Consider the following 25228-nt stretch of genomic DNA (forward strand, 5'->3'; position numbering starts at 1 on the left):
AGAAAATTTTTATTTAGCCCATTATATTATAAAATATCTTGGTTAAAAAAGTGGATGATATATTTAAGTTATATACTTACATATACTTCTTATAAATATTTATAAAATACTTAATAAAATAGTATTGAAAATCAATTAAACATCCATCAAGGTTAAATTATGTTCAGTCTGGCTTTGCTGTGAAGTGAATGTTAATGGTAGATAATTGTTTAAAAACTGGAAAGTACATGAAAATATCTGATTATTCTCAATCAAAATTTACCAATACAGAAAACTGCATTCTCTGATCTTAATGGATAACTATTAAATTAGATGTATTAGCATCAAGTAGTATGAAGAGCATCACCATACAATTGTGAATATAGTGAATATAGCTTAGGTAAAGGTAAAATAAATTTACTCACCAATAAAAGCACTCTCAGATTCCAAAAGAGAATTTTTCAGGAAATCCCTAGTTTCATTCCTAGGCTATAAAAGAAGTCATAAAGATTGACAATAAACATACTAATGTGCCTATTCTTATTAAATCCAGTCTTGGGCAGTACATCAGAATCACTAACAGAAAGCACAAGTTTACCACAACTTAAATGGTTGAAAGAACCACCTATTAATGTGGCAAATGACTTGACAAGGAATAGAAAGAGTGGTTCCAATTCGTTTCCCCAACTCCTCTGCTACCATAAATGAGGAATACATGAAAGTCAGCCACAAACAGTGGAGATCAGCAGGAGGCCATAATATACTAACACCACAACTAGCTTAGGATGAACCTTTCTTAATATCATTAAGACCACTTTTATTTTTTTTAATCCACTGAATAAAACCTTAAGTAAAAGTCACTTCAGTTTCCTGAATCTCAAACTAGACTAGATGATCCCTGAGATCCCTTCCAGTTCTAAAATTACATAACTCAATGAACAAAAAATAAAAAACATAGCCAAAAGTAAAAAATCTTTAGTCCAAGCTTTGCTGAAAAGAACATAATTTACCACATAAAACTTTAAGACAGTTAAGTACTTTTTTATCATGCAAATATCCACAAAATATTTATTCAAGATAAAATATATACATTTTCTACATGATTATTTTGTGTCAGTAAAAGTACCTGAATAAGATGCTTTAAAATGCTTTTCCAGCATTAAAGATTGTTTACAAGAGGAAAGGTTACATTTATTTTTAATCTTTCAAAAGAATATTCATGCATGGCCCCAAACCAGAAATCAAAGCTATAAAATTTTATACAGAAATACTCCCAAAAATATTATACTGAAGTGAAAAAGGGAGGGAAGGGGAACTATTGGTTTCTTACCATTCTAGTATCTTGTAAGTTAATGCCAGGACTTGCATCAAGGTCAACTGTACTCAACCCAGACCAAAAACAAAATAACAATTAAAAGTATTGAAGCACAAACACAAATATATTTTGAAATAAATTAGCATCTTTCTGGCACATGAAAATAAAAGGCTGTCTTTCCACTGGAAATCGTGTAGTTATATTATCACAGATTAGAAAAGTATGTTAATATTAAGTTCTTCCTCATTACTGTATCAGCCACAACTCTGCTACTATTGTCCAGTAAGCAAAAAACAAAAACAAAAACAAACTGAGTGCCTATTTTGCAAGAAGAAAAAAATTTAATTCAAGAGTTATAAGTTCCCCAAACTTTTAAAGAAACTTTGACTATAATATAATATAATATGATATAACATAATATAATATATAGACATATAATATATGACTATATAATATATATAATTATATATAATATAATATAATATAACATAAATATAATATAATATGAATATAATATATTATATAATATAATGTTATTTGTATGTAAAACAAAACAAAAAGTCTCAGTTTTTCAAAATGAGTTTAATAAAGCATAGAGGGCATAATACTGATAAACTTGTAAGGTTCATTTATCCAATATATCCATGTTATAAACAATTGTATAAAATAGGAACTTAATTTTCAAGAGAGAAAATTGCATAAAGGCTTTGAAACATCACAATTTCATAATACATTCTGATAGCCCTGAAAGAAGAAACATCTTTTTTTAAAGTGGCTCAGCGAAAAATTATCCAAAGCAAAAGATTGTTAGCCATGGAATTGATTATTTTAAATAACATACTATCATAAAAATAAGGAATACATACATACACATACATACACACACATTACAAATTTACAAAATAATTTAGAAGTATTTTGCTTTTCTACTGCCTTATGTAACTATTTTTAATTAGAACGGTAAAATTTCCCATTTCTTTTTTTCTATCAATCTATTATGCTAAGAAGGCAACTATAACTGCTACATTCTAGAAATCTGAAAAGACTAAAAATTTAACAATAACTGAAGGACAACAACGTTTACATACTGCAAGACTAAATAAACGTTTGCCCTTTCCCTTCACAGCTTTCTCCTTCTCCCTCCTTTCTCCTCCCCCCTTCCCCACAAAAAAAGAATGCAACTAACATTAAGACCTAATTGGTCCAGGGAATTAAGGCTCAAACAGTTTACTGTTTTTTTCCTAGTCTTCTAAGCACCGGACACAAGAAGTCAGAGACTCATTAGGCTTAATCTGTGGTGCGATCCTGTTAAATATAGGGACAGGGGAATTGTGTCCACATGAATCAACATTATATCTTTGTTCAGTATTACTGCCAAGTTATTAAGTAAGCTTCCTTTTGGTAAATGTATTCGTCTACCAATGTCTCACTTTGTTCCAATTCCAAACTTGAACACCAAAACTGACCTGAGTCAAAGTTGGCCTAAGTCATTTGTTAATGGTATTGAATATAGCTTCTTTTACTACTTTTTAAAATGTGGAAGCTGTATTATAGAATAATTGGGTATAAATTTCCTTCCCAAGTAGGAAAAAACACAATAAAGATTTTTTTTTTTAATCTGAAATGATAAACTGTTTTAAGCACTTTTTCTTACCTTCTACATTTTCCCTCATTCGAAGTCTATTTAATCTCTTCTGCTGCTCTCTTAGCAATGCCTGCTGCTGAATCTCTAAGGTTTGATCATCTTTTGGAGACTCAGGATACATATATCTCAAATCAATTCGCGTATCTGAATCTGATAAAAGAAATCAAATATTTTATAAGTTACCCTGTTATTTCTTGAAAATGGATTTAAAATATCATTTTAAAATAAGCTTACATAATTTTATTTTTGGCCTAGCACAGTAAAAATGATGAGGAATATCCCTGTCATCCCTGACAACTACTTTACTACTTACGTAGTCAATTTTTCCTACTTTCTGTTTAAGTTTTTAAATTCTGCAATGAAAATTTTGATTTCCTGACCAGCAGGATGAATACAGAGAGGACTGGCGAGACTTACATGAACTGATGCTAAGTGAAATGAGCAGAACCAGGAGATCATTATACACTTCGACAACGATATTGTATGAGGACATATTTTGATGGAAGTGGATTTCTTTGACAAAGAGACCTAAGTTTCAATTGATAAATGACGGACATAAGCAGCTACACCCAAAGAACGAACACTGGGAAACGAATGTGAACTATCTGCATTTTAGTTTTTCTTCCCGGGTTATTTATACCTTCTGAATCCAATTCTCCCTATGCAACAAGAGAACTGTTCGGTTCTGCAAACATATATTGTATCTAGGATATACTGCAACATATCCAACATATAAAGGACTGCTTGCCATTTAGGGGAGGGGGTGGAGGGAGGGAGGGGGAAAAAAAAATCGGAAAAGAAACGAGTGCAAGGAATAATGTTGTCAATATAAAGTAATCATTAAATAAAAAATAAAAATTAAAAAAAAAAAAAAAAAAGAAAATTTTGATTTCCAACTTGAATCCATTTCTAATTTTCTATTTTAAGAGTTTCCAATATGTACCATTCTGGAACTTCCTACCATTGTCATATATTCTGGGTAATTTACAAATATCTTTTTCCTCAAATAATAATATAGATTAATGTGATAATATTTATTCAAATAACTTTTTTTTCTCATTAAGATCTTATTTTTCCTTCAGTTTTTATTTTCTTCTCTGTTGATTTATCAGCATTTGAGTTAAGTTCTTACTCAGGTTTTCTCTCTGGATATTTCGGTCTATCAGATTTTCTCGTCTTCCCTATCACTCACCTTTGGAACTTATCATTTTTTGGCCTTTCTCATCCTTGAACTAAGGCATTGTTAGGTTAGGCCTGGGTCCCTGCTCCTTTTGTAATCTCCAACAGGAAAAAAGTTGGCTCTAAATGAGTTCCTAATGCCCTTTTCCTCAGGCTCAAGGATCTTTCCCCTCTAGACTATGATTCTGAATTGGGGGACAGAAGGAAAGGAAGAGTGGGGTCAAGGATATCTTTCTTTGTGCTTTCCCACATTCCCACCTTAATTTTTATCATTCCTTTCTATGTATTATTTGAATAGAATTAGTATCTGTGAATCAACAGAGCACAAGAGAGATCATTGCACCCTAGGTATAAGATATTGTTTGGGAGTTGGTTATAGGACCTAATATGATTTCATGAGGAGCTTCATCTAGTTTGCCAAAAGCAGAGACTTTCATTATCTACTTTTAGAGGACATTAAGAACTTTTTAAAGTTACATATGTGGAATTTTAACCTTGTGTGGAGTTTCTAATTCATCAGGTGGATTCAGCTTTAGTTATATTTTATCTGTCTCATAATTCCTTTCCTCTGAGATTTTAGGATTGGAGAACTTAGGAGAAAACAACTAGTTTTTCATTCTGTTGATCAGCCAATTCTGGCATTCTAAAAAGGATTGAAAAGTTCTTGGATATAAATAGACAATGTCTATATATCTATTTAAAGAAAAGGATGCCTACTTACACATCTTTTTTTAAATACTATTTTTCTTTTTCCAGATATATGAAAAGATAGTTTTCAACACTCATTTTTGTAAGCCTATGTGTTCCAAATTTTTCTCCCTCCCACTCTTACCTCCCCAATCCCCAAGACAGCAAACAATCTAATACAGGTTAATCATGTGCAATTCTTCTTACCCATATCCTTAAGAAAATTAAAGTCACGAATATTCTGGGCAGTAGGATCTAGCCCCTTGGAAGAAGGTCTTCTGACAGGAGCTTGCAATCGAAATCTGGCCATATCAAATATATCCATGGGATACTTTTCCCTTTTCCTGGAAAGTAAGATTTAATAGTAAATACAATCCAACAAAAGCAAATACAATTCAGTGCTTACATTCCTGTACTACAAAAGTCTGATTTCTCATATTGACTATCAAATATCCTTATGCTATGATATATGACTACCCATGGGATACTCAGAACATCAGTGAAAGAAATTGTTGTAATTTTTTTTGAGATACTTTGAGAAAAAATGAATTATACAGAATTCACATCATAAAATAGGTTTTTACTACACAGATTAAGTTTTATCATAATCAGTCGTTGTTTAACCTTGTGTGGAGTTTAGTGAACACAAAAGATAGGTATGTGTGTATGAGAGTCTGATATTAAATGGTTGGTCCAAAACATGAGTATTATTCCTATCCTTTTTCATTATATAATGCAAATATAGAAATTAATAGCCATAAACTCAAGACACTTATGCAATTACATATGGAGAGAGGGTCCAATGACTGAGTGACTGCTATTTACTAAAAGGATGGGACAGTCATCCTTCATTGCTTGAAAGCAGAGAAATATTTATGTCATAATTCCTTTATTTCCCAATTTTCAGACATAGCAACTTTAACCAAGTACCATCCAGCAGCCTAGCCTAGACTGATTTACCACATTGTGTAAGAAATGTGTACACGACATTATGTACAATATCCATAACTAATTACAGTTTAAAAGAGATACATAAAACATTATGTTGACTATTATTTATCATATTTGGCTTTCCCTACTGGAGCATAAGTCAGTGATTTTATGAATTGAGTCACATATTTTCCAGAAGCATTTTAAAGTTTGAAAATCAAAAGCTACCATTATAAGATTATATAAAGACAAAATGTATATGATCTAAATGAATCCATTTTATTTATTTGGCCAGATTCTTGTAAAATAAAATATTTCAGTGATTCATGTTGATATTTTTCTCATATTAGATTCATTTTCCAAAATAAGAAAATCCTAGATTTATAAAAATGACATTTCTGTAACAGACAAAATGCCAAATGCTTAATTAAAAAAAAAATTAAAGAATCTTATTTAGGAAACAAAAAGCCTATACACATGTAAATATTATCTTCAAAAAGTATTCTTCATTATTTATAGATCATTTATGCACTTTGAGGATTTTCAGTGAAAAATATTTAAATTCCTTTTATAGGTAAAATATCTCTCTAGAGCTACAATTGCCCATCTTAGAAAATGTCAAGAATGAAAACTGATACAATTCTAAACAAAAATATTCAGAAGGGAAATATGTAACATATTCTAAAGGGAAGCAAAAATTATATTAAGTCATAGATTATTCATCTTTTTTTTTTTTTACTAATGATTTCCATTAGTGGAGTATCACCTCAATTTTATTTCAGCATCTACCTGTACAAACACAAAATACCTACATTTCAACAAAAGGGACTATTCAAAATACATTTACAGTAAATCACACAGTACCTTTGCTTCCTTCTCTTGGCTAACTGATGAGAATCTGCAAAAGAGTCTGAGACATGATCAAAGGATACAGAGAACAATTTGGAAAGCATACCATAAAATCTTACCTGAAGCTTCTTTCATCATCACCATCCACCTGCAGCAATTTCCCTTGAAGACGCCGCTCTTCACTACGAAGCTGTTTCCTCATTTCTGATAATTCATTAATTACATTTTTTTTCTCCTCTGCAATTTTCCAAAGATAAGTGAAAAATAAATTAATTAGGATATTTTGCATGCTTAACCTACTTCAGAAAATAAAAATCTAAATTTGTCAACTAAAATTTTTATCAAGATAAACTTATTAATTTCTAATCCTATATCTATCCATATTTATCCAATAAAGAAGTATCACAAGATATCATCAATATGCTTTTTAGACATAAATATAACACATTTTATATATTAAGAAACTAACATTCTAAAGAATATGTGAGTTCATTTGTAAAGTTTTAAGAACAAATTGAACTAGTAGAAGAAAAAAAAAACACTACTCCTAAAAGGAAATATGCAATTAATACTTACCATCTGCACGAAGCTGGTTTTTTCTAGCAGGTACTGGAGGAGAATGTACTCTGGAACGTGGGCGATCCTATTTAACAAAGACATATCAATGTTAAACAAAACCTGCCTTACTTTTTTGGCCATCCATTAATATTTCCCCAGTACCTGTCCACTTAACCAAACATAATTAAGTATAATAAAATGTCAATGTTTGTTTTGGCTTTTTACTGTATAAAAATTGAGATTTCCTTCCGTGTTTGCCATTTAAAATCCACTCTTGTCCAATCACTAGTTACTCTCAAATAGCACAGCTGAAAAAGAGGAGGATTTTTTTTCCCCAACCTACAATTTAAGCAGTTGTTAATGGGGAAAAAAAATCATGGAGACATTCTTGCTCAGAGAAGGATTCCAAAAAGCCTGTTGTCAGCTGCTTCTCTGAATAGGACAAGAAAAAAATTGGATGCTGACAAAAATAATCAATGAGTTAAAGGGTTGTATCTTATTTATTCTGGAAACTCTCACAGTTCATTGTACACGAAAGACATTTAATGTCTGCTGTATGAAAGAATGAAATGAGGGAGTATTTGCCTTTCAACAATAGTATCAACTCCAACTTGTTTATATAAAAGTTGACTTATAAACACACAGTAATGATAAGGAGTAGAAATATGTTAAATTCTAAGTTTGTTGAGCACTTAGCATGAGTTTCAACATGTTTTTTTTTAAAAACTTAATAATAACAGATAATACTCATAGAAAACCACAATTGTTTTTAGCTTTCAAGGAAAAAAAAGCCTATATTATAGAGAGCTTTATCACTGACAGTGGTAAAAGAAACAGTGACTCCACAGATTATAACCTTCTTTCATTTTAACCTTCTTTTAAGAATTCAACAGTGTAAAGCTGGAGAACTGACAGAGGTGCTATAATCACTGGCCTAAAATGAAATGAATTATCATAAGCTAAGAATAGTTCTAGCCATATTCAAATGTTCAACCAAAGCAGGAGAAAAGGTTTTTTTTTTCCTCTTGAACATAGATTAAAGGAAGGAGGACAATGTTCCTCTTCAAAATCTCATTTGAGTTAATAGTTTAAACTTATGCCATTGTGATTTACATCACAATTATTAACCAATTAACATATCCAAAATTTAACTCGCCAGTTTCATAACCACTCCATTCCAAAAATGATAATTTTTAAAACAATTACTGATTTATTGGTAACAATAAAGCATACATGAATCACAGTAGATGCAACTGAAGGAGATCCATGGACTTTGCTTTTGATTTTGTTCTGAAGAGCAGGAACCACAGGGGAAGGTGATCTGGATTTCTGGAGAAAAGCACATATATCAAAGTGTTAACGAATGCTTTTAAAAAATGAAGTTTCTTATTTTTCTTAACCCGCTTTTCAAATCTTTATTATGTATTTCTCCCCTTCAGTCATTCTATGGACCAACTAGTCTTCTTGTTTTCCCTGCTCCCCTGGCCTGGAACACCCTTCCTCCTCTTCTCTGCTTTTCTAGATTCCTACTTTCTCTCAAATACTAGCTCAAGTGTCACCTCCTAACAAGAGGCCTTTCCAGACACCCTCTGCTGCTAATGCCCACCCCCTGAAGTGACCTCCTGTTTACTTTGTAAGAAATTATAAGTGTTGTTTTCCCCCAACAGAAATACTTGTGAAAGTACGGTGTTGTTGTTCAGTCCTCCAGTCATGTCTGACTTTGTGACCCCATATAGGTTTTCTTAGCAAAAATACTGGAATGCTTTGCCATTTTCTTCTCCAGTGAAGTAAGGCAGAGATTAAGTGACCTACCCAGGTATGCAAAGCTAGTGAGAAAGTGAGGCTGAATTTGACCTCAAATCTTTCCTAATTTCAAATCCTCTAAAGGCAGAAGTTAAATAATTTCCCCAGTTTTTCACAGCTATAAAATGTCTGAGGAAGGATTTGAACTCAGGTCTTTCTAACTCCAGGTCCAGGTCACTGAGTGGCCTAGCTGTCTCTGGAAACCTAGCAAGTACAGCATATCAAGGACACAGAAGATGCTTAATAATTTTTTATTAATTATTAATCATAAGACTTTTATAGTTTTCATTTCTGCCTTTGTAAGCTCAGTAAATATCAAACTGTCTGGGACAAAGATCCTTAATAAATGCTTTGTTGACTGATTAACTTCATTCACTTTCAAATGCCTGAATTTCCTATCTCAATGCAATCAGTAATCATTTATTCTTGAGGATTTAAATTAATGTAAACAATTAGTTGATGAGTTAATCAGATGATCTTTTAGACTCAAGTTCTTCTTTAAGTTATATAGACTCTCTATTTATTTTTAAATGATCTTCTGAAAATCCCATATGAATCAAAGTTGTATAAATCAAACAATATTCTAGTTTAAGAAGATTTGCTTAGGAAGAAAACAATGCTGTGAATCTAGTTTAAAAAATATAACCACATAATGTATTTTTAATATGAAGTCAAATTTCAGGTTTTCTTAAATCAGCTATAATTAGACCAAGAGTGTAAAGGAAAAAAGCTCTGTAGAAATAAAGTTCCAAGCCAGAATTGTCATAAACCACCTATCTCAATGACTTGTGCCTTTGTTCAAAAAAGAAACAAGGCAAAATTTTGACTTTGAATGCCTAAGTACAACTTCTAGTGGAAGTAATAACAAACATATCATTGCCCCAAAGCTTATGCCATGATCCTAGGTCTGTAGCATCATCTTCACATAAAATTTGAGGGCACAAAGCATATTTTCTCCTGATGTTGGTTTAACAAAGTCTCACACTTAAGCAATTTCTTTGGAATTTTACTTTCAAACATACCCTTATTATCTGTTCTCCATCTGTTTTTTTTCGTTCATAATAGTGTTCAAGTTGTAAATCATGTTTTTTTTCCTCTTCTTTCTTCTTTCTTTCTGCCTCTTTTCGTCTTTCTTCAGCTAACCGTATCAGCTCTTCATTTTTTAGTCTTTGCTGTAAAGATATATTTAAAGATGCTGTAAAGATGCTGTAAAATAAAGTCCAAGAATCATTAGTAGAAAAATTCAAACACAAAGGCACACAATCTCTTATGTATTTTAATTGCCTGCAAAAGGTCAAATTAAAAGTTTATGTCCTCTTTTTAAGAAAATCCAACTCCTCGGTCATTCATTAAAATTTTTATGCTATCTTTAATACTGAACTATCAAAGTTCAATAAAAATTAATTTTGGCTTTTTAAGATTTTTCACTTTTCCAACTTAATAAATTTACCTTAATAAATTATTCATGACACTAGATCGTACATATTTAAATAAATATTAATTTAATATGTTCTAAAAGATTAAAATAATCTCCAAAATAATTTTTATGGCATCATATATCATTCATTAAACCCACTTTTCACATAAAAACTAATAAAGAATTAAACACTTCTAATCTCATAAAATTTTCAGCATTATGATTAAAAAAAAAAGAATTGATTAAATTGGTATACCTCTTCCTCTTTCTCCCTTTTCTTTTCTTGCTCTTCTTCATATTCTTGTTGAATTCTGGCCCTCTGTTCTGCTAGACGTTTTTCTTCTTTCTCTTCTTCACGTCTCTGCCTCTCTCGCTCTGCTTCTTCTCTTTGTTTCTTTTCCTCAATCTAGAGAATAAATCCAGATATAAATTTTTTACATCTATTGACTAGTTAGAATACTTTTTAAAAAATCATTCCATAATGACTCTAGTCATTAACTTGTGATGTGTTTCTAAATACACTGTGCTCATCCACATGCATCCTAGGTAAAATGCAAAATAAGAATCTGTACTATTTTTGCATTGACAATCCTTTGAATGCCATATCTTAAACTTCTTCAAACATACATCCATGATTTTAAATTCTAAGATAATATGCTGCTTTTTTGTTATGTTAAACAACTTAAACTTTTCAGAAAATATGTTACAGACCACAATCCCTATTCTGAGTGTACTCCAAGACAAAGGTATTATCCTCATCAACTTCCATGTTTAGAATTATCATCCTATGCAAATCCAGACCTACAATGCCAACTGCATAGCAGGAATGCCCACTTATATATCCTATGGGCATCTCAAACTCAACAATCTCTCCTAACCTCCCCATTTCTATCTCTCTTAGATTGTGCTATTCTGGCCAATAATAGGGAAGTTAGAAATGAGGGGTGTGATTAGAGAGAAATAAAACAAGTTCTGTTTAGATATATTGGGTTTTAAGGTATTTAAGTAGAGATGTCTAGCAGGCAGTTTGACATGTAAAAAAAAGAATTCAGGAGGGACAGGTGGGATAGATACAGAAAGATCATAGGGCAATACTACTGAAAACACGTTATGTTTTATGAAGGACTTTATGTGGGCTTAGAAGAAAGTAAACAAGTTAGATAAGTGGAAAGGAGAAAAAAAAAAGAGAGATAAAATAATGTAAGCAAAAGCACATGACTGTTATAGAAAATGCCAGACAAATTCAGAGAAAGAACTATGGAGACCGAATGTGGATCAAAGCATAGTATTTTCACTTTTTTGTTACTGCAGTTTGTTGATTTTTTTTTTCCTTTTTTGTGTTTCCTTTCCTTTTGATCTGATTTTTGTTTGCACAGCATAATAAATATGGAGTTTAGAAGAACTAAACATGTTTAATTGCTTGCTGTCTTGGAGAGGGGGAAGAGGAGAAAGGGATAAAAATTAGAAACACAAAGTTTTGCAGGTATTTGAAAAAATAAAATGCTAGTTTTTTGTCTTTTTAAAAAAGCATGTTTGGGGATATACATTGGTATGTTTCTGTTGTTCAGTCATTATAAGGACTTTTTGACATAAATTGTTTGACATTAAATATCTGAATGTCATTTTAGAACTTAGAATATTATTAATAGGCAAATCCCTATATTAGCAACATATTTCGTATTAGCAACATTCTTATATATTTAGCAGATTATACATATACATATATACATATACAACATACATAGGTATATCTAATGAAATTTTCATGATAAAATTAGTATATTTCACCTGAAAACGAAGAAAATTCTTGTAAGCTTCTTGCTGTTTAATCTGAAGCTCAGTTAGCGGCTCACCAAAAATGTTTCCCCGGGCAAAAGGAGAGCTCTGTGTACCTATTTGACCTTGAAAAAGATATTTTGCAAAGTATAAAATTAACATGTGCTCCAAAAAAATGTTATTTTGAAAACAAAGGTAAAAGAGATGAAGAATTTTCTAAATTTTTCTTTTGGGAAAATACACTAAATTTGTCATCTCACCAGAGAAGATATAATGGTGATAGGGTAGAATTCAAATAAACCCAAACCAAAATGATAAAATAGAAGGAAAAGTAAAGCCACAGTGAAATATAAACAAAGCTAAGCTGAAACAAAAAATATACCTACATAAAAAAATTTCAAAACAAAAAGTGAAAAGAAAAATACTGTTAGGCAAAAGTTATCATTGCAGAAAAGGCTTTTTTAAAAGATATTTTTAATATAGAAAATATACATTTTAATATAGAAAATACATTTGCTGATGTATATGAATATTCTTTATTTAGGAGGTTACTTTAAACACTTTGAAATTGTCTTATGTAATATATGTATACAAACACATATATGTAGCATTTTAAATGTGTACTCAACCTAAAAAATAAATTTTACCAATTATATGTTAAAAAAAATTTGGATTAATCCTTTTACTACATCTCTATAACTATAGATTTTCTGTAGAAAAATAAAAAGTACTTTTCTAAATTCAGGTGAAGAATGTAAAAATTTAAAATAAGTTTGTTTATAAAAGATGTCACATATGAAGTGTCACATTTAATTTGGAGCATTAAAAAATGTCAGTATTTTTTAAAACAGTGCCATTATGCCCTTCCAAAAGCTATTTTCTTTTCAGTTGAAATTTTATTGTCCCCAAAAGGTATTTTTAATCTATATTTAAATCTCTGTTCAGTCTTATGAACTCCATTCCAATATCTAAATTTTGCTTAATCACTTGGTTTAAACATATTAATTTCTTTGCCAATGAGCTATCATTACTAATTTATTTTGCTTACTTGCCTATGTTTAAAATTAACTAAAGGCAAAGGTTTAAAAAGTTTTTAAAATATTTTTAAAGTAAATAGCAGAACATGAAAGAATTAGCATAAAGAAAAATAAAATTGTCAGTCACTTTTCTGATTGGGACATTTTTTTTCATTAAAAACACTGCATTTCCATCATGAAGTTCCTCCCCAGGAACTCATTACTCTAATGAAATTGAGAATGTGTTAATTAAACTGACTAACAAAATAACAATAAGCATTCTACCACCCTGGAAGAAAGGATCAGAATTCAAATGAAGTGGACAGGATGAGAAAACAGTCAGCTATAATTGGAAAGAAATTTACCAGAAAAGTATAGAATAAGTTACTTAGAGCAAAACCAAGCAGTAAAATACACCATGAAGAAGGTCTAATGCTGCTTAAATGAGACAGAAAAAAGTCAGCAAGTAAAAAGCACGTGCCAAGGTAAATTATTAGCCAACAGGAGGGTGGATCCAAAAATAAGAACACATAGCAACTAAGAAAGCAAACTCCCTTCCAGATTCCATTGGAATTACACTCTTATGGTAGACGTATGCCTAATCAGAGACTCTACAAATTAAATAAAGTTATAAATAACTTTTTAACAAATTAGGCAAGATACAGATTACTTAGAGGAAAACAAAAAACAAAATGAAATTTTGGGAATCAGGACCAATGAAGACTAAAAATCGGGGCAAACAGGACTGTTTTAGAATTTTTAAATTTTTTTTTTTTTTTAAGAGATATTCTAAGTTTCCTATTGCTTCAAAAGTGAAAAAACCTAGTTTGTACTATGACATAAATTGGGTGATTTTTAACACTGATGTAATATTTTAACATTAGCCTTTAATGAATGAAATCTATGCATAAGAGTTTTTCAATCTCATAAAATACTTCAATTGTATTAATGTATTAAAGTCTTATCTAAAAAATGAAAAGAAATTATGTAATCTAGGACAGGGATTTACATAAAATAGGCATTCAATAAATGTTTCCAGAACTAAATTTTGTTTGTTTTATGTTTTAATATTTAAATATAGAGGGGAGACAAAGATTTAATTAAATAAGTATAGATATAAGGATAGTATAAGAACAAAGGTGGCTGTACAATAAGATTCTGTTCCATTAATAGCAGAATTAGTAGTAATAGACAAAATACAAGAGGAAATAATAGTGGCACATCAAGAATAATTTCATACTATCACAGTTATTTAGTACTTTATAATCTGTTTTAAACATAGAAACACTAATGTTGACAGATATTCTGATACACAATGAAAGGAATCTTCAAGATTCTTCTATTTGCTCTCTAGCTAGAAAAAGAAGAAAACAAAAAGGGACTTTTCAGGGATGATCCAAATCAAAAGGCTAAGTAAAATCATCTCCTTCCAGGCCTTTTTTAAAATTAAGATAATCAATTTAATTTTTTTTAGGATTTCTTTCTATTACCTTTACTAAATTAACAATAATAATGGACATTTGCATTGAGGACAAGAAAGTTTGTAAAATACTTTATATAAATTATCTCATTTTATCTTCATAAAAATCCCAGCATTTAGGTGCTATTATTATCCCCATTATACAGGTGAAGAAATTAAAGCTGAAAGAGCTTATGTGATTTGCCAGGAAGAGTCACACAGGACTAACAAATAAGGTAGGATTCACAGGGTCTCTGACTTTATGTCCAGTTCTCTCTATTGTATCAACTGCACACCTCAAAGTTTTCTAATTACACTTGACACAGGATAAAGCTGAATTTTAAGCAGCAGATATTATATGCAACCCTCAAAATATCGATTTATGTATGTATTTATATATGTGTGTGTATGTATTTTTAATTTAATTCTGTAAAAATTTATTAAATGCCTACTACATAAAAGACACTACATTAGGCACTAGATATACAAAGAAAAACATGAACTGGTTTCTGTCTTCAAGAAGCTTATATTTTTCCTGGAAGGCCACCATTTAATTTTTTTAGTTCAAACCTATGACTTCATTTGTGTTAGAAATTCTCAGTATAGAAATTTCTTACACTGAGTCAACAACTCATGCTCTTAAGGAATTGCGTAGAGAACCTAACATATAAGTGATATATATGCCCATGTTCAGATTATGTAAGAGGCAGAATTTGAGCCCAGGTTTTTCTGACTCTAGCTACCATATAGTCTCTTAAAACATTTATACAAATAATAAGAAGTAAAAACATTATGGGTATTTATAACTTTGGTTATATACTGCCCCTCAAAAAATCTCTCACCTCAAACACTCCATACAAAAAGAAAATCAACAAGCAGTCATATAAACTGAGAAGCAATTAGATGTTAAGCAGCAAACTATACACAGATTAATTGCAAACAGACAAAAAGAGACTTGTGAAGAAAAATCTGTTTTAATAGCTTGGTCAATATGTTTTATATCATAAGAGTAAAAATATTCTTACTAGAACTGTTATACGTAAAAGGAAAAGATAGACGATACGTTAGAAATGTAATAAAATGTGATTAAAAACCTGAATTTGTATTTGCAGGATCTTCTAGGTTCTCAGCATTTGTAGTGGCTAAATTTTGGTCTAGAGAGACAACAGCTCTTTTATCTTCATGTGTTCTTGCATCTGGGTTATGGTAGGCATCTATATTTTGTCTGTGCATCCTATTCAAATCAGCTAAGAGGGAAAAATAAGCCATTTATTTTTTAAAATACATTTTCAAGTTGTTATGCTTACTATGTTTGTGTGTGTACAAATATATGTTTTTTTTAAATAAGCAATATTTTACCATCTTTATATCAGAATATAAAATGCTGAAATAAGAGAAGGAAGAAAGTAATGGTAAAGAAAAAGTGGTATATTGTGGTATTGAAATTTTATTTTAATTAGCAAAGCTTACAGGAAGACCTTAACTGAAACAATCCTGTAACATTAAAAATGTAAATTAGTGGAGAAATTGAGAAAATTATAGCATTATTAATGAAAATGAACAGAATTATTTTACAAACAATTAAACATAGTATGTTAACATTTATCTACTGTGACTTCAGAATTTGGTAATTCTATTTTAAAATGACTTGTTAATATGTAATAAAACAGTAAATTAAGGATGGCAATAATTTAACTGAATGTAGCTGCTCTCTTATCTATTTAATTTCCCCTAATGACAAATAATAATCACATGATAGGAATCAAAGATTTGGAAATAGGGGTCAGTTCACTTCAATAAATCGTAACTAAGTGGTCACTACCTATGTATAAGGCACTGCGTGAGGTACTGGATATATTAAAATCAAATTATCTCTGCCCTCAAAGAGCAGGGAAATAGAACACACACAAGGGACAAGAACAAAGTAAATACAGAATGTACCCAGAATAAATAAATATCCATTTAAAAAAAAAGAAAAAACAGCATTTCTCAGGAGTGAAGAAGGCACATGAGAAACTTTAAGGTGAATTAAGGACTAGCAAAACAGGTAAAATAGTAAGTCACTGTTGGAAACAATAGGGTGGATTCAAGGATGTTAACCAGAAATGGCTGACCATAACAGTTCAGATATACAACAGTGGCAATTTATTTCATTTTCAATTAATAAATATTAAGAGACTAAGTTTCAGGTATTCTGATAGATCTTGAAAATACAGACATAAAGAGTAAACAGTCCCCAAGCTCCCGTAGTTTTCATTCTATTAAGTGGCATAACAAAAACAAATACAAATAACATACAAAATAATACAAAGTAATTTCAATAGGTTAAGACTACTCAGCCGTGAAATATAATAACTGAGCTAAGGAAGGAAGACAGAGACTCTAAAATGCAACAGTGAGAAAGAAGTGCATTACAGGAATAAAGATATAGCTTATGCAAAGGAACAGGGATGATATCTGAAAAGTAGTGTATAAGCAACAAATAACAATTAGTTGACAAAAAGAGGCAATACAAAAAGGAAAGCAAAATATATTAAGACAATGCCAAATTACTGAATGGAAATAAAAAAGAGGATATATATTTTTAACTTTCCATGCATTAGAGAATAAAAACTATAACAAAAAATGCAGTAAAGCAAAAATAAGTACATTTTTATATGTCATAATGCAATAAAAATTATATTAAAAGGTCACTGAATAAAATATTAAAAAGTGACAGGATACCAAATAACTTAATTCTAAAGAACAGATAAGTCAAAGAACAAATGATAGAATAAATAATTTCATTAAAGATGACAATGAGGAAACATACTAAAATTTGGGGGATGAAATCAAAGCAGCTTTTAGGGAAATGTTTTTATTTCTAATTAGTTTCATTACTGAAAGAAAAAAAAACAGAATAAATTAGGCATGCAACAACCAACAACAAGAACAACCACCACACACACAAAACAAACCTCCTAGAAAACAAACAAAAAACCTTCAATTAAGTCCAAAATAGAAATCTTGAAAAATCAAAGAAAAAATTAACAAAATCAAAACAAAGAAAAAAATTTTTAAAGGGTGACTGAAAGATGAGGGAGCCAGACTTGGGGAAATCAATAAAATAGAAACTGAAATGATTTTTAAAATAAAAATAAGTATTAGTATTAAGTGAAAAAAGTAAATTCATAAGCCCAATAAATAAAAAACAGGAATTTTTTTGTAATTACATGACTATCTAAATTAAATAGATGAATACTTATAAAAATGCAAAATGCTGAGAATAACAGAAGAAATAGAGACTTCAAAGAACACAATTTTTGAATTTTTCAACAAGCTATAAATTAGCTCCCAAAGGGGGGGGTGAGGGGGAAGACCAGTTGCATTTACAAATAAACTGTCAAACATTTAAAGAACAACTAATTCTAATACTATAAAATGTTTTTTAAAATAGGAAAAGAAAGGGCCCTACCAAATTCCTTCCATAAGATGAATATGGTCTTACTACTTCCTAAAGCAGGAAGATTTAAAACAGAGAAAGAAAACTAAAAGCTATTATCGCTAATGAATATTGATGCAAAAAAATTTTAATAAAATTTTAGCAAGGAAATTTCAACACTATATCATAAATATTAATCACAATGACCAGACAAGATGTATATCAGGAAGAAAAAAGGGCTGGTTCAAAGTTTTAGGAAAACTGCAAACATAAATAACCATGTTAATAACAAGAACAAGAAATATGTAATTATATCAATAGATGCAGAAAAAAAGTTTTCACAACAGACACTAGAAAACATCAGAATAAATGGACTTTCACTTAATAGTAATAGGATCTAATGAGGATAAACCAGAAGCTCTTTAAATAAGAACAAAGGAGGATGTTCATTATTACCATTACTGTTAGATAAAGTGCTAGAAATGCTGTCTACAGCAATGACAAATATTGCGGGGGAAAAGCTTAGGCAAAGTGGAGATAAAATTACTGACTTTCATTAGACAATGTGTTGCCTCACTCAGAGAACACAAGGAAGTCAACTCAAAAATCAAGTTAAACAAATCCAGCAAAACTGAAGGTTAAGAAATAAATGTGCATAAATCATCAAAATTTCAGTAAAATCCAGCAGGAAGAGATAAAAAGATCCTGTTTAAAATAACTACAAAAAATATAAAACAATTAAGATTACTTTCCTTCTCTTTGGAACTGTTTCTCTACTATGAATTCAAAATTTCCTTCTTAGAAATTACCAGTTCTCCTAGGTGGACTTTATTCTGAGGAATTTTAGTCAATGTTATCATTTCTGTAAATAGTCTAAAACATGCTCTCCAAAAATCTACAAAATATGTCAGATTCTTACTGGCTTTTCTCTATTCCTCTATCACTACAAAGGATTAATAGCTTTGCCCCAGCATGCCCATTATTTCTACCTACTTACTCTTAATTAGTAAAAATCAGACACAAATATAATAAGGTTTCCCCTTTGCTGGTTCTGCCACCTTTCAGGATGATTTTATTACAATGAAAAAAATCAAGAAATTATTAGCTTGCTACAATTCCAAATTCCCCTCTAAACCATGTTTTGGTTCAAACTAATTAAACCCCTCCTCTCTTCCCTATCTCCTCTTCCTGATATCATTCTACCCTTCAACCTCTTAACACAGGTCATAATGACCCATCTACCTTTTCAGGTTCTTTTGTGTATTTCTTTTCACACTGAAACCATCCTTTTCTTTTTAAGGGACATTGCGTTTTTCCCGATCACCTAGATTGTAGAAAAGTGCTAAATGCAGGAGATTTTGAGGATACCCCACCCCAACCCCAGAGCCAGGAGGAACTGGTTGTACAGTATCATTGGACATTTCCTCTTGATACACTTGTGGACACTGTTCCATAGAATGTTCCAATCTCCTGGCACCTGGAGCTGCACAGTTTCTAGAACTGTGTCCTACTCCTTCTGCCCTGGTATTCTGTTAAGAACCCCATGCTCAACCCTTACCCTCAAGCAAAATTTGTACTTTGGTGCTATATAATGGTCCTAGATTGCCATTCTGTTGCCCCCATTAAAGAACCTAGTTTTTACTACATAAGTAGTCTTATTTCAGGTTGATATATCCATTATTCAAAACCTTTTACCATCTTTCATAGGAAGAGAAATCAACATACATTTTAAATCCAGGACTGAATGTTCATTTCTTTCTTATTATATAACCCACTAGAACAATATCAGATAGTTCATCTACATGAATAAAAAAAATCTAAAAGACAACTCATTGAGAAAAAATGAAAGCATAGTCAGTTCTTAATTAATCAGCTGAAGATTATCCATTATTGCCCAAACTGATGGTCCAAAATATTGCTGAATGGAAGCCAAAAAAGATGACTTAAGAAAATGTAAAGCATTTTTCCCAAGAAAACAAATACTTACCACGTATAACTGATATACGACCAAAGGATTTACCTTGGTATTATCAAAATATGCAAAGGCTTACTTTGGTATATCAACTTCAATATGCTCATAGAAGCTAAAAATAATATTATTTTGAATTTATAAAATCAAAATTAGTAGATGAGTCACTAGCAATTGAGAATCATCATAATTTAAAATAAAAAGATGAGAGCAGTTAACAAAAGACTTAATAAAATGGGAAAAATTCTATTTCTTTGAACAATGTGCCAAATGTCCCCTAAATCACTCCTAATTACATAAAACAAAGTTAATTATTTTCCCTTCTCAGTTCAGTCTTACCTTGCTTCCTATTTTATTTTCTTTTTTCCAAATCTGAACACATATTTTATCACCACAAAATTTACATCAATCAAAATTAAAAGGTTAAAAAGTGAGAGAAAACATTAAGAAACCCCAAGTCTTTCCTGTGTTTTAGTAACAAAAACTACCAATGGTGGGGGGAAAAAAAGCTGTATCTGTTAAAGACTGCTGGCTTTAAAAAACAAAACATAAATCTCTACATTTCTAAAATGATTCAGCAACTCTTGTCATACATGCTCCCAAAGCACAAGCTGATTTTTATATTAAATAAAATAGACAAATATTTATAAAAATACAAAACTCTGAGAATAAAAAAACAAGAAATAGACTTCAAAGAACACAATTTTTAAATTTTTGAACAAGCTATAAATGAGCTTTAATATTAAAAAAAAACTATTCTATACATGGAGAAAGTAAATTTTCATATCTCATCTCCCTATAAGAAAACTTTCTTTGAGGAGGAATTCAGGAAGAAAACTGAGTTATAACTAAATTCTTTTATAACATAAAAGCCATATACACACAACAGGAATTGAAAGAAAAGTTAAAAGAAACTAATGCTATTCAAAATATAACAATTGCAGATAAAAAATGCATAGATTTTTACTCTTTCCCCAAATAATCTATCATAATAAGTGAGTTTCCATGTTGATAAATTAAATAGTGCCCTAACAATAAATGTCTACTGTGAATTCACGTAATGTCTCCTGGGTGGCTTTTTTCATTCACCTTATTTTGACTAATGTAAACCATATCAGAGTTCTGGGTACTAATTTTACTTATAGGGATTGATCAAATTAATATTAATGTTGTGATTATTATAAATTGTTATTATTATAAATTGTTATTATTATCATTTATTGTCTATAAGTACATCCCATCTCATTCTGATATTTCTTTTGTAAGTAAAAGAAATGTTTCCGTTAAGTAAAATTTATAATTATCATTTTTGTTTGCACCTTAAAAATTAAATGGATTTCTTTGAAACATTAAACATTTACAATCTAATAAATTTGGATACTAAAAGTTCAACAGTTTTTTTTTTCTTTTTGAATAACCTCTACATTTTACTCATCCCCAAGTAACAGTTAAGGTCATTCTGATACATCTTGAACATTTTTTAACATGATCATTATAGGAATTTGCTTTGCTTAATTATGTATATTTGTTACAAGGCTGTATTTTTAATTTTTTTATTGAGTTAGGGGGAGGTATGGAGAGAAAATAAATGCTTGATAATTGAAAAAGAAAAAAGGGATAAAGTAAGTAAAAAAATATTCATCCTTCAACCTGATCCTGAAACTTGAATAAGTTTGAAAAAAGCTGATAGAGCAATAGAAAGAAAAACTCCCTTTAGCTGGAAATATTCAAACTTAGCTTGGCAACATCCACACTTGTTTTTCATACAAGATCCAGCCAATTGTAAACATAAATCCTTCAATGAATTCACTGGGTAGAACGTATATATGATTTGCAAATTAGATTTTACTATCACTTTTTAGTGGAATAGAGGTAATTTTTGCCATATAACTTGATTTAGAAAGCATTTACTGATAAATATTGGGGATGAGAGAGCTCATTTATCTCCTCTCACCTTCTGAATTCACCCAAAGAACCTAGAACAACATGGCATACAATTTTTGAGGTTATAAAATATTTACTAATGTTAGAAATGGAAATTATTTAGTCTTGGATTTTAACATTTTACTATTAAATCTTTTGTATACCAATATGGACTGTAACTTATAAGAATTATTATAATATGTGCCATAATTCACAAGTTTCATAATTATTTATATGAAGAACAATATTTTATCTTTACTTGCAATATATGTTAAATAATAAGAGGGCCAAAAAGTTCTAAGAAGCTATTCTAGACCAGAAATTCAAGACATCCAAAACAAAGTAATGATCCAAGAGAAACTTTAGGATAAATTGAGTTAATATACAATTTTAGAAATTATTGCTTTACAAAATAAGTTACAATCAAAACAAGAAATAAGCTAACATCCTTTATTATCCTGGACTTAAGTCTAAGGTAATTTCTTCAAGTAGTTACCATCCTTAATAATATTCAGAAGGAATTCTCAAATAATTCCCTGTCCTCTTGGGCTATTTAATAGGTAATTTAAGATTAAAATTTTTCTCATTTACTTTGAATGGTACTTTCTAATTATTTTAGTAATTTTTACAATCATTTCTCCCTCATGTTTTCAATCATAATATATATTTAAACATCACTCAACTTTCCCTCTAGTTTTATCTTGTTTTAATTTTTTATTTCATGTGCACAAGTGAAAACAGAATACTTTAAATCAGCTTCCTACATTATATGAAAAGCATTTTTAGCTTTACTATTCTGCCATGTAGTAAGTACTAGTATACCAAAATTTGTTAAGACTAGGATTCAAAAAAACATAAAATTCTGAAATGAGGCAAATTTCTAATAAAAGTAATAATTTTAATTTACCTACCAGTCTGTATAAAAAATTTATTTTAAAATTACTTGGAAGTTTCTATTCTAATATTATGATGATTGTCTTATAGTTGAATAGTATTAAGTTACCCTTCTATCCAAAAAAAATGAGAATATACAAATGGCAATAAAATGTATTTACTTAATGGAAGAGAATCAATTCGGAAAAATATGCCCTTCCTAACTCTCTCCCAAAATAAAGAACAGAAAGAATCACATTTTTTCCAAGAGAAAAGAAACAAGAAAGCCAACATACTTATCAGGTTTCCTCTGGCATCTCTGAGTGGAGCACCCCCTCCACCTTTTCCCCAAGGATTGTAATTTTTCATTTCAGCTTCAAGTTTAGCTTCATATTCTTCTTTTTCTTCTCGCTCTTTCCTCCGTCTTGCTTCTCTTTCTCGTATCTTAACAAAATGAGCAACAATTTACAATGCTGTACTACCAGTTTGACACAATCAAGAATAGTAATGCCATTACTAACTTTACTCCTCTTATCCAAACCATTGCAAAAAAAAAAAAAAAAGCCCTAGCTAATTCTTTTAAAGAGATATTTAATTCACAACTCTATTTTCATTCATTTCTCCTCCACCAATGATTATCCTTTCCTACTCTCCATCCAAAATTGCAATAGATTTTTGCACCTTGTCTATGTCTCACAGTGTATTTCTATGAAAGCTCTTAGTACTCCTGTCTAGATTCCTCCAATTACACTGCATTGGAAGCTGAGTAATTTCCAGATTTTCTAACTCTACACAATTCCTAAAGCTACTTGCAATTCAGGGATACTAAAGCTTGGTATCAGGTTCAGAAATCAGAGGAATAAGGGATTCAGAATTACTAATGGTACTGTATCATAAATCTTATCAATCAAGAAGGCTATCTGTAGGCTTCCTGGAGAATCAAATGACTACTGTTGCTAAGGCATTAGAGTCAAGGAAAGACAGTTTTGGATTAGATAACTCAGTGAGTTTATTTTCTTTGACTATGTTTGTTTATTACAAGGATTGTGCCCCCTCCTTTTTTTCACTTGAGAGGGCTAGGGGTGGAAAGGAAGAGGAAGGGGAGGAGAAGCTAGAAACAAAAAAAAAAAAAAAAAAAAAAAAAAAGGAGAAAAAGACTCATTTGAGTTATCTTTTAAATACATCAAAAGGAACAGGAACGCATTCAGAAGAAAACACAAGCATGCAGGACAACTTTGAAAGTAATATGTTTAATTTATTATATCTGTTGTTTTGTTTTTAATTTAGCTTGTATATAATAGAAATTTATGGATTTGTATATATATGTTCTCTTTTTTGATTATATTATACATATAGAAATATTCTTTTTAAAGTATTTGTTAAATTCTACATAATTTTTTTTAAAGAAACTTTAGAAACACAAATTGCTCCTGAATTAGAGACTGCCTATATATCTGAACAAAATTCCTTGTATAATTGAGGATAAATATCTCCAAGAAAAGCATGCATAAAAATGAATCCTGGAACCACCACATTTAAGAATAAAGCTGTCTAGATGCATGAAGGTGGATAAAACACAACTAGAGGGCAAATTTTACATTTGTGAAAAGTAAATTTTTGGGAGAATATATTAAAAATAAACAAGAGTCAATTGTTTAATAGCTACTTCTAAATGTGTTGAACTATTTAAGTGTAGTACTAATAATTTAAAAATCTGTCAGTAGAATCATGCTTATTTTACTCTAATAAAACAAAAGTGAGCTAAGAGTTTTTTCTGATAAGGCTCAAATAGCAAGGTTCTTTTACTCTATTCCCAGGTTCATACTGCTCCAAATTCCACTTCTCTGCTCTCCTCTTTGAAACTTCTGGCTCCCATTTCCCAAACTTATGGCTACACTTCAATCTATTGTAGCTCATTCCTATGGCCTACATCTCTACTATCATGCCTTGATCTTGGCTGTCCACCCCAACACTTCTTATAGACACTGGTTATTCCAGCATCAAATCTTTGGGTTGAGGTAGATAAACTAAGCTGACCCAGGAAGGAGTAATGTCAATAGCAAAGAGTTGTATAAAGGTATAACAGCATAGCATAGATATTTGAAGAACCAAATTATGGAAATTTCTAACTACTCATATTATTTTTTAAAAAGCAACCTTCACAGAAGCAGCTACACCCAAAGAAAGAACACTGGAAAATGAATGTAAACTGCTTGCATTTTTGTTTTTCTTCCCGGGTTATTTTTACCTTCTGAATCCAATTCTTCCTGTGCAAGAAGAGAACTGTTCAGTTCTGCACACATATATAGTATCTAGGATATACTGTAACCTATTTAACATATATAGGACTGCTTGCCATCTGGGGGAGGGGGTGGAGGGAAGGGAAAAATCGGAACAGAAGTGAGTGCAAGGGATAATGTTGTAAAAAA

General features: G+C 30.5%; 1 protein-coding gene across 9 annotated transcripts in view; it reads right to left on the minus strand.

The window, feature by feature from the left end:
* The window catches only part of CSPP1 (centrosome and spindle pole associated protein 1), a 123119-nt gene that overhangs the window by 21368 nt on the left and 76523 nt on the right, over positions 1-25228 (minus strand). For 6 of the 9 annotated variants that reach the window (XR_007949305.1, XM_051970079.1, XM_051970080.1 and 3 more), the window contains 12 exons: positions 23096-23243; positions 15708-15860; positions 12151-12263; positions 10619-10768; positions 9968-10117; positions 8376-8471; positions 7161-7227; positions 6704-6821; positions 5013-5149; positions 2949-3089; positions 1310-1356; positions 405-468 (listed from right to left, as the gene is read on the minus strand). Coding sequence is in view for 8 of the 9 variants with exons in the window: in XM_051970079.1 (XP_051826039.1) it covers positions 405-468; positions 1310-1356; positions 2949-3089; positions 5013-5149; positions 6704-6821; positions 7161-7227; positions 8376-8471; positions 9968-10117; positions 10619-10768; positions 12151-12263; positions 15708-15860; positions 23096-23243 (1384 nt within the window). In the remaining variant the exon portion in view is untranslated. The remainder of the gene's footprint in view (positions 1-404; positions 469-1309; positions 1357-2948; positions 3090-5012; positions 5150-6703; positions 6822-7160; positions 7228-8375; positions 8472-9967; positions 10118-10618; positions 10769-12150; positions 12264-15707; positions 15861-23095; positions 23244-25228) is intronic. The other 3 variants (XM_051970085.1, XM_051970083.1, XM_051970082.1) reach the window with 2 other exon arrangements.

The sequence above is a fragment of the Antechinus flavipes genome, chromosome 1 (assembly GCF_016432865.1).
Source record: "Antechinus flavipes isolate AdamAnt ecotype Samford, QLD, Australia chromosome 1, AdamAnt_v2, whole genome shotgun sequence".
Lineage (NCBI taxonomy): Eukaryota > Metazoa > Chordata > Mammalia > Dasyuromorphia > Dasyuridae > Antechinus > Antechinus flavipes.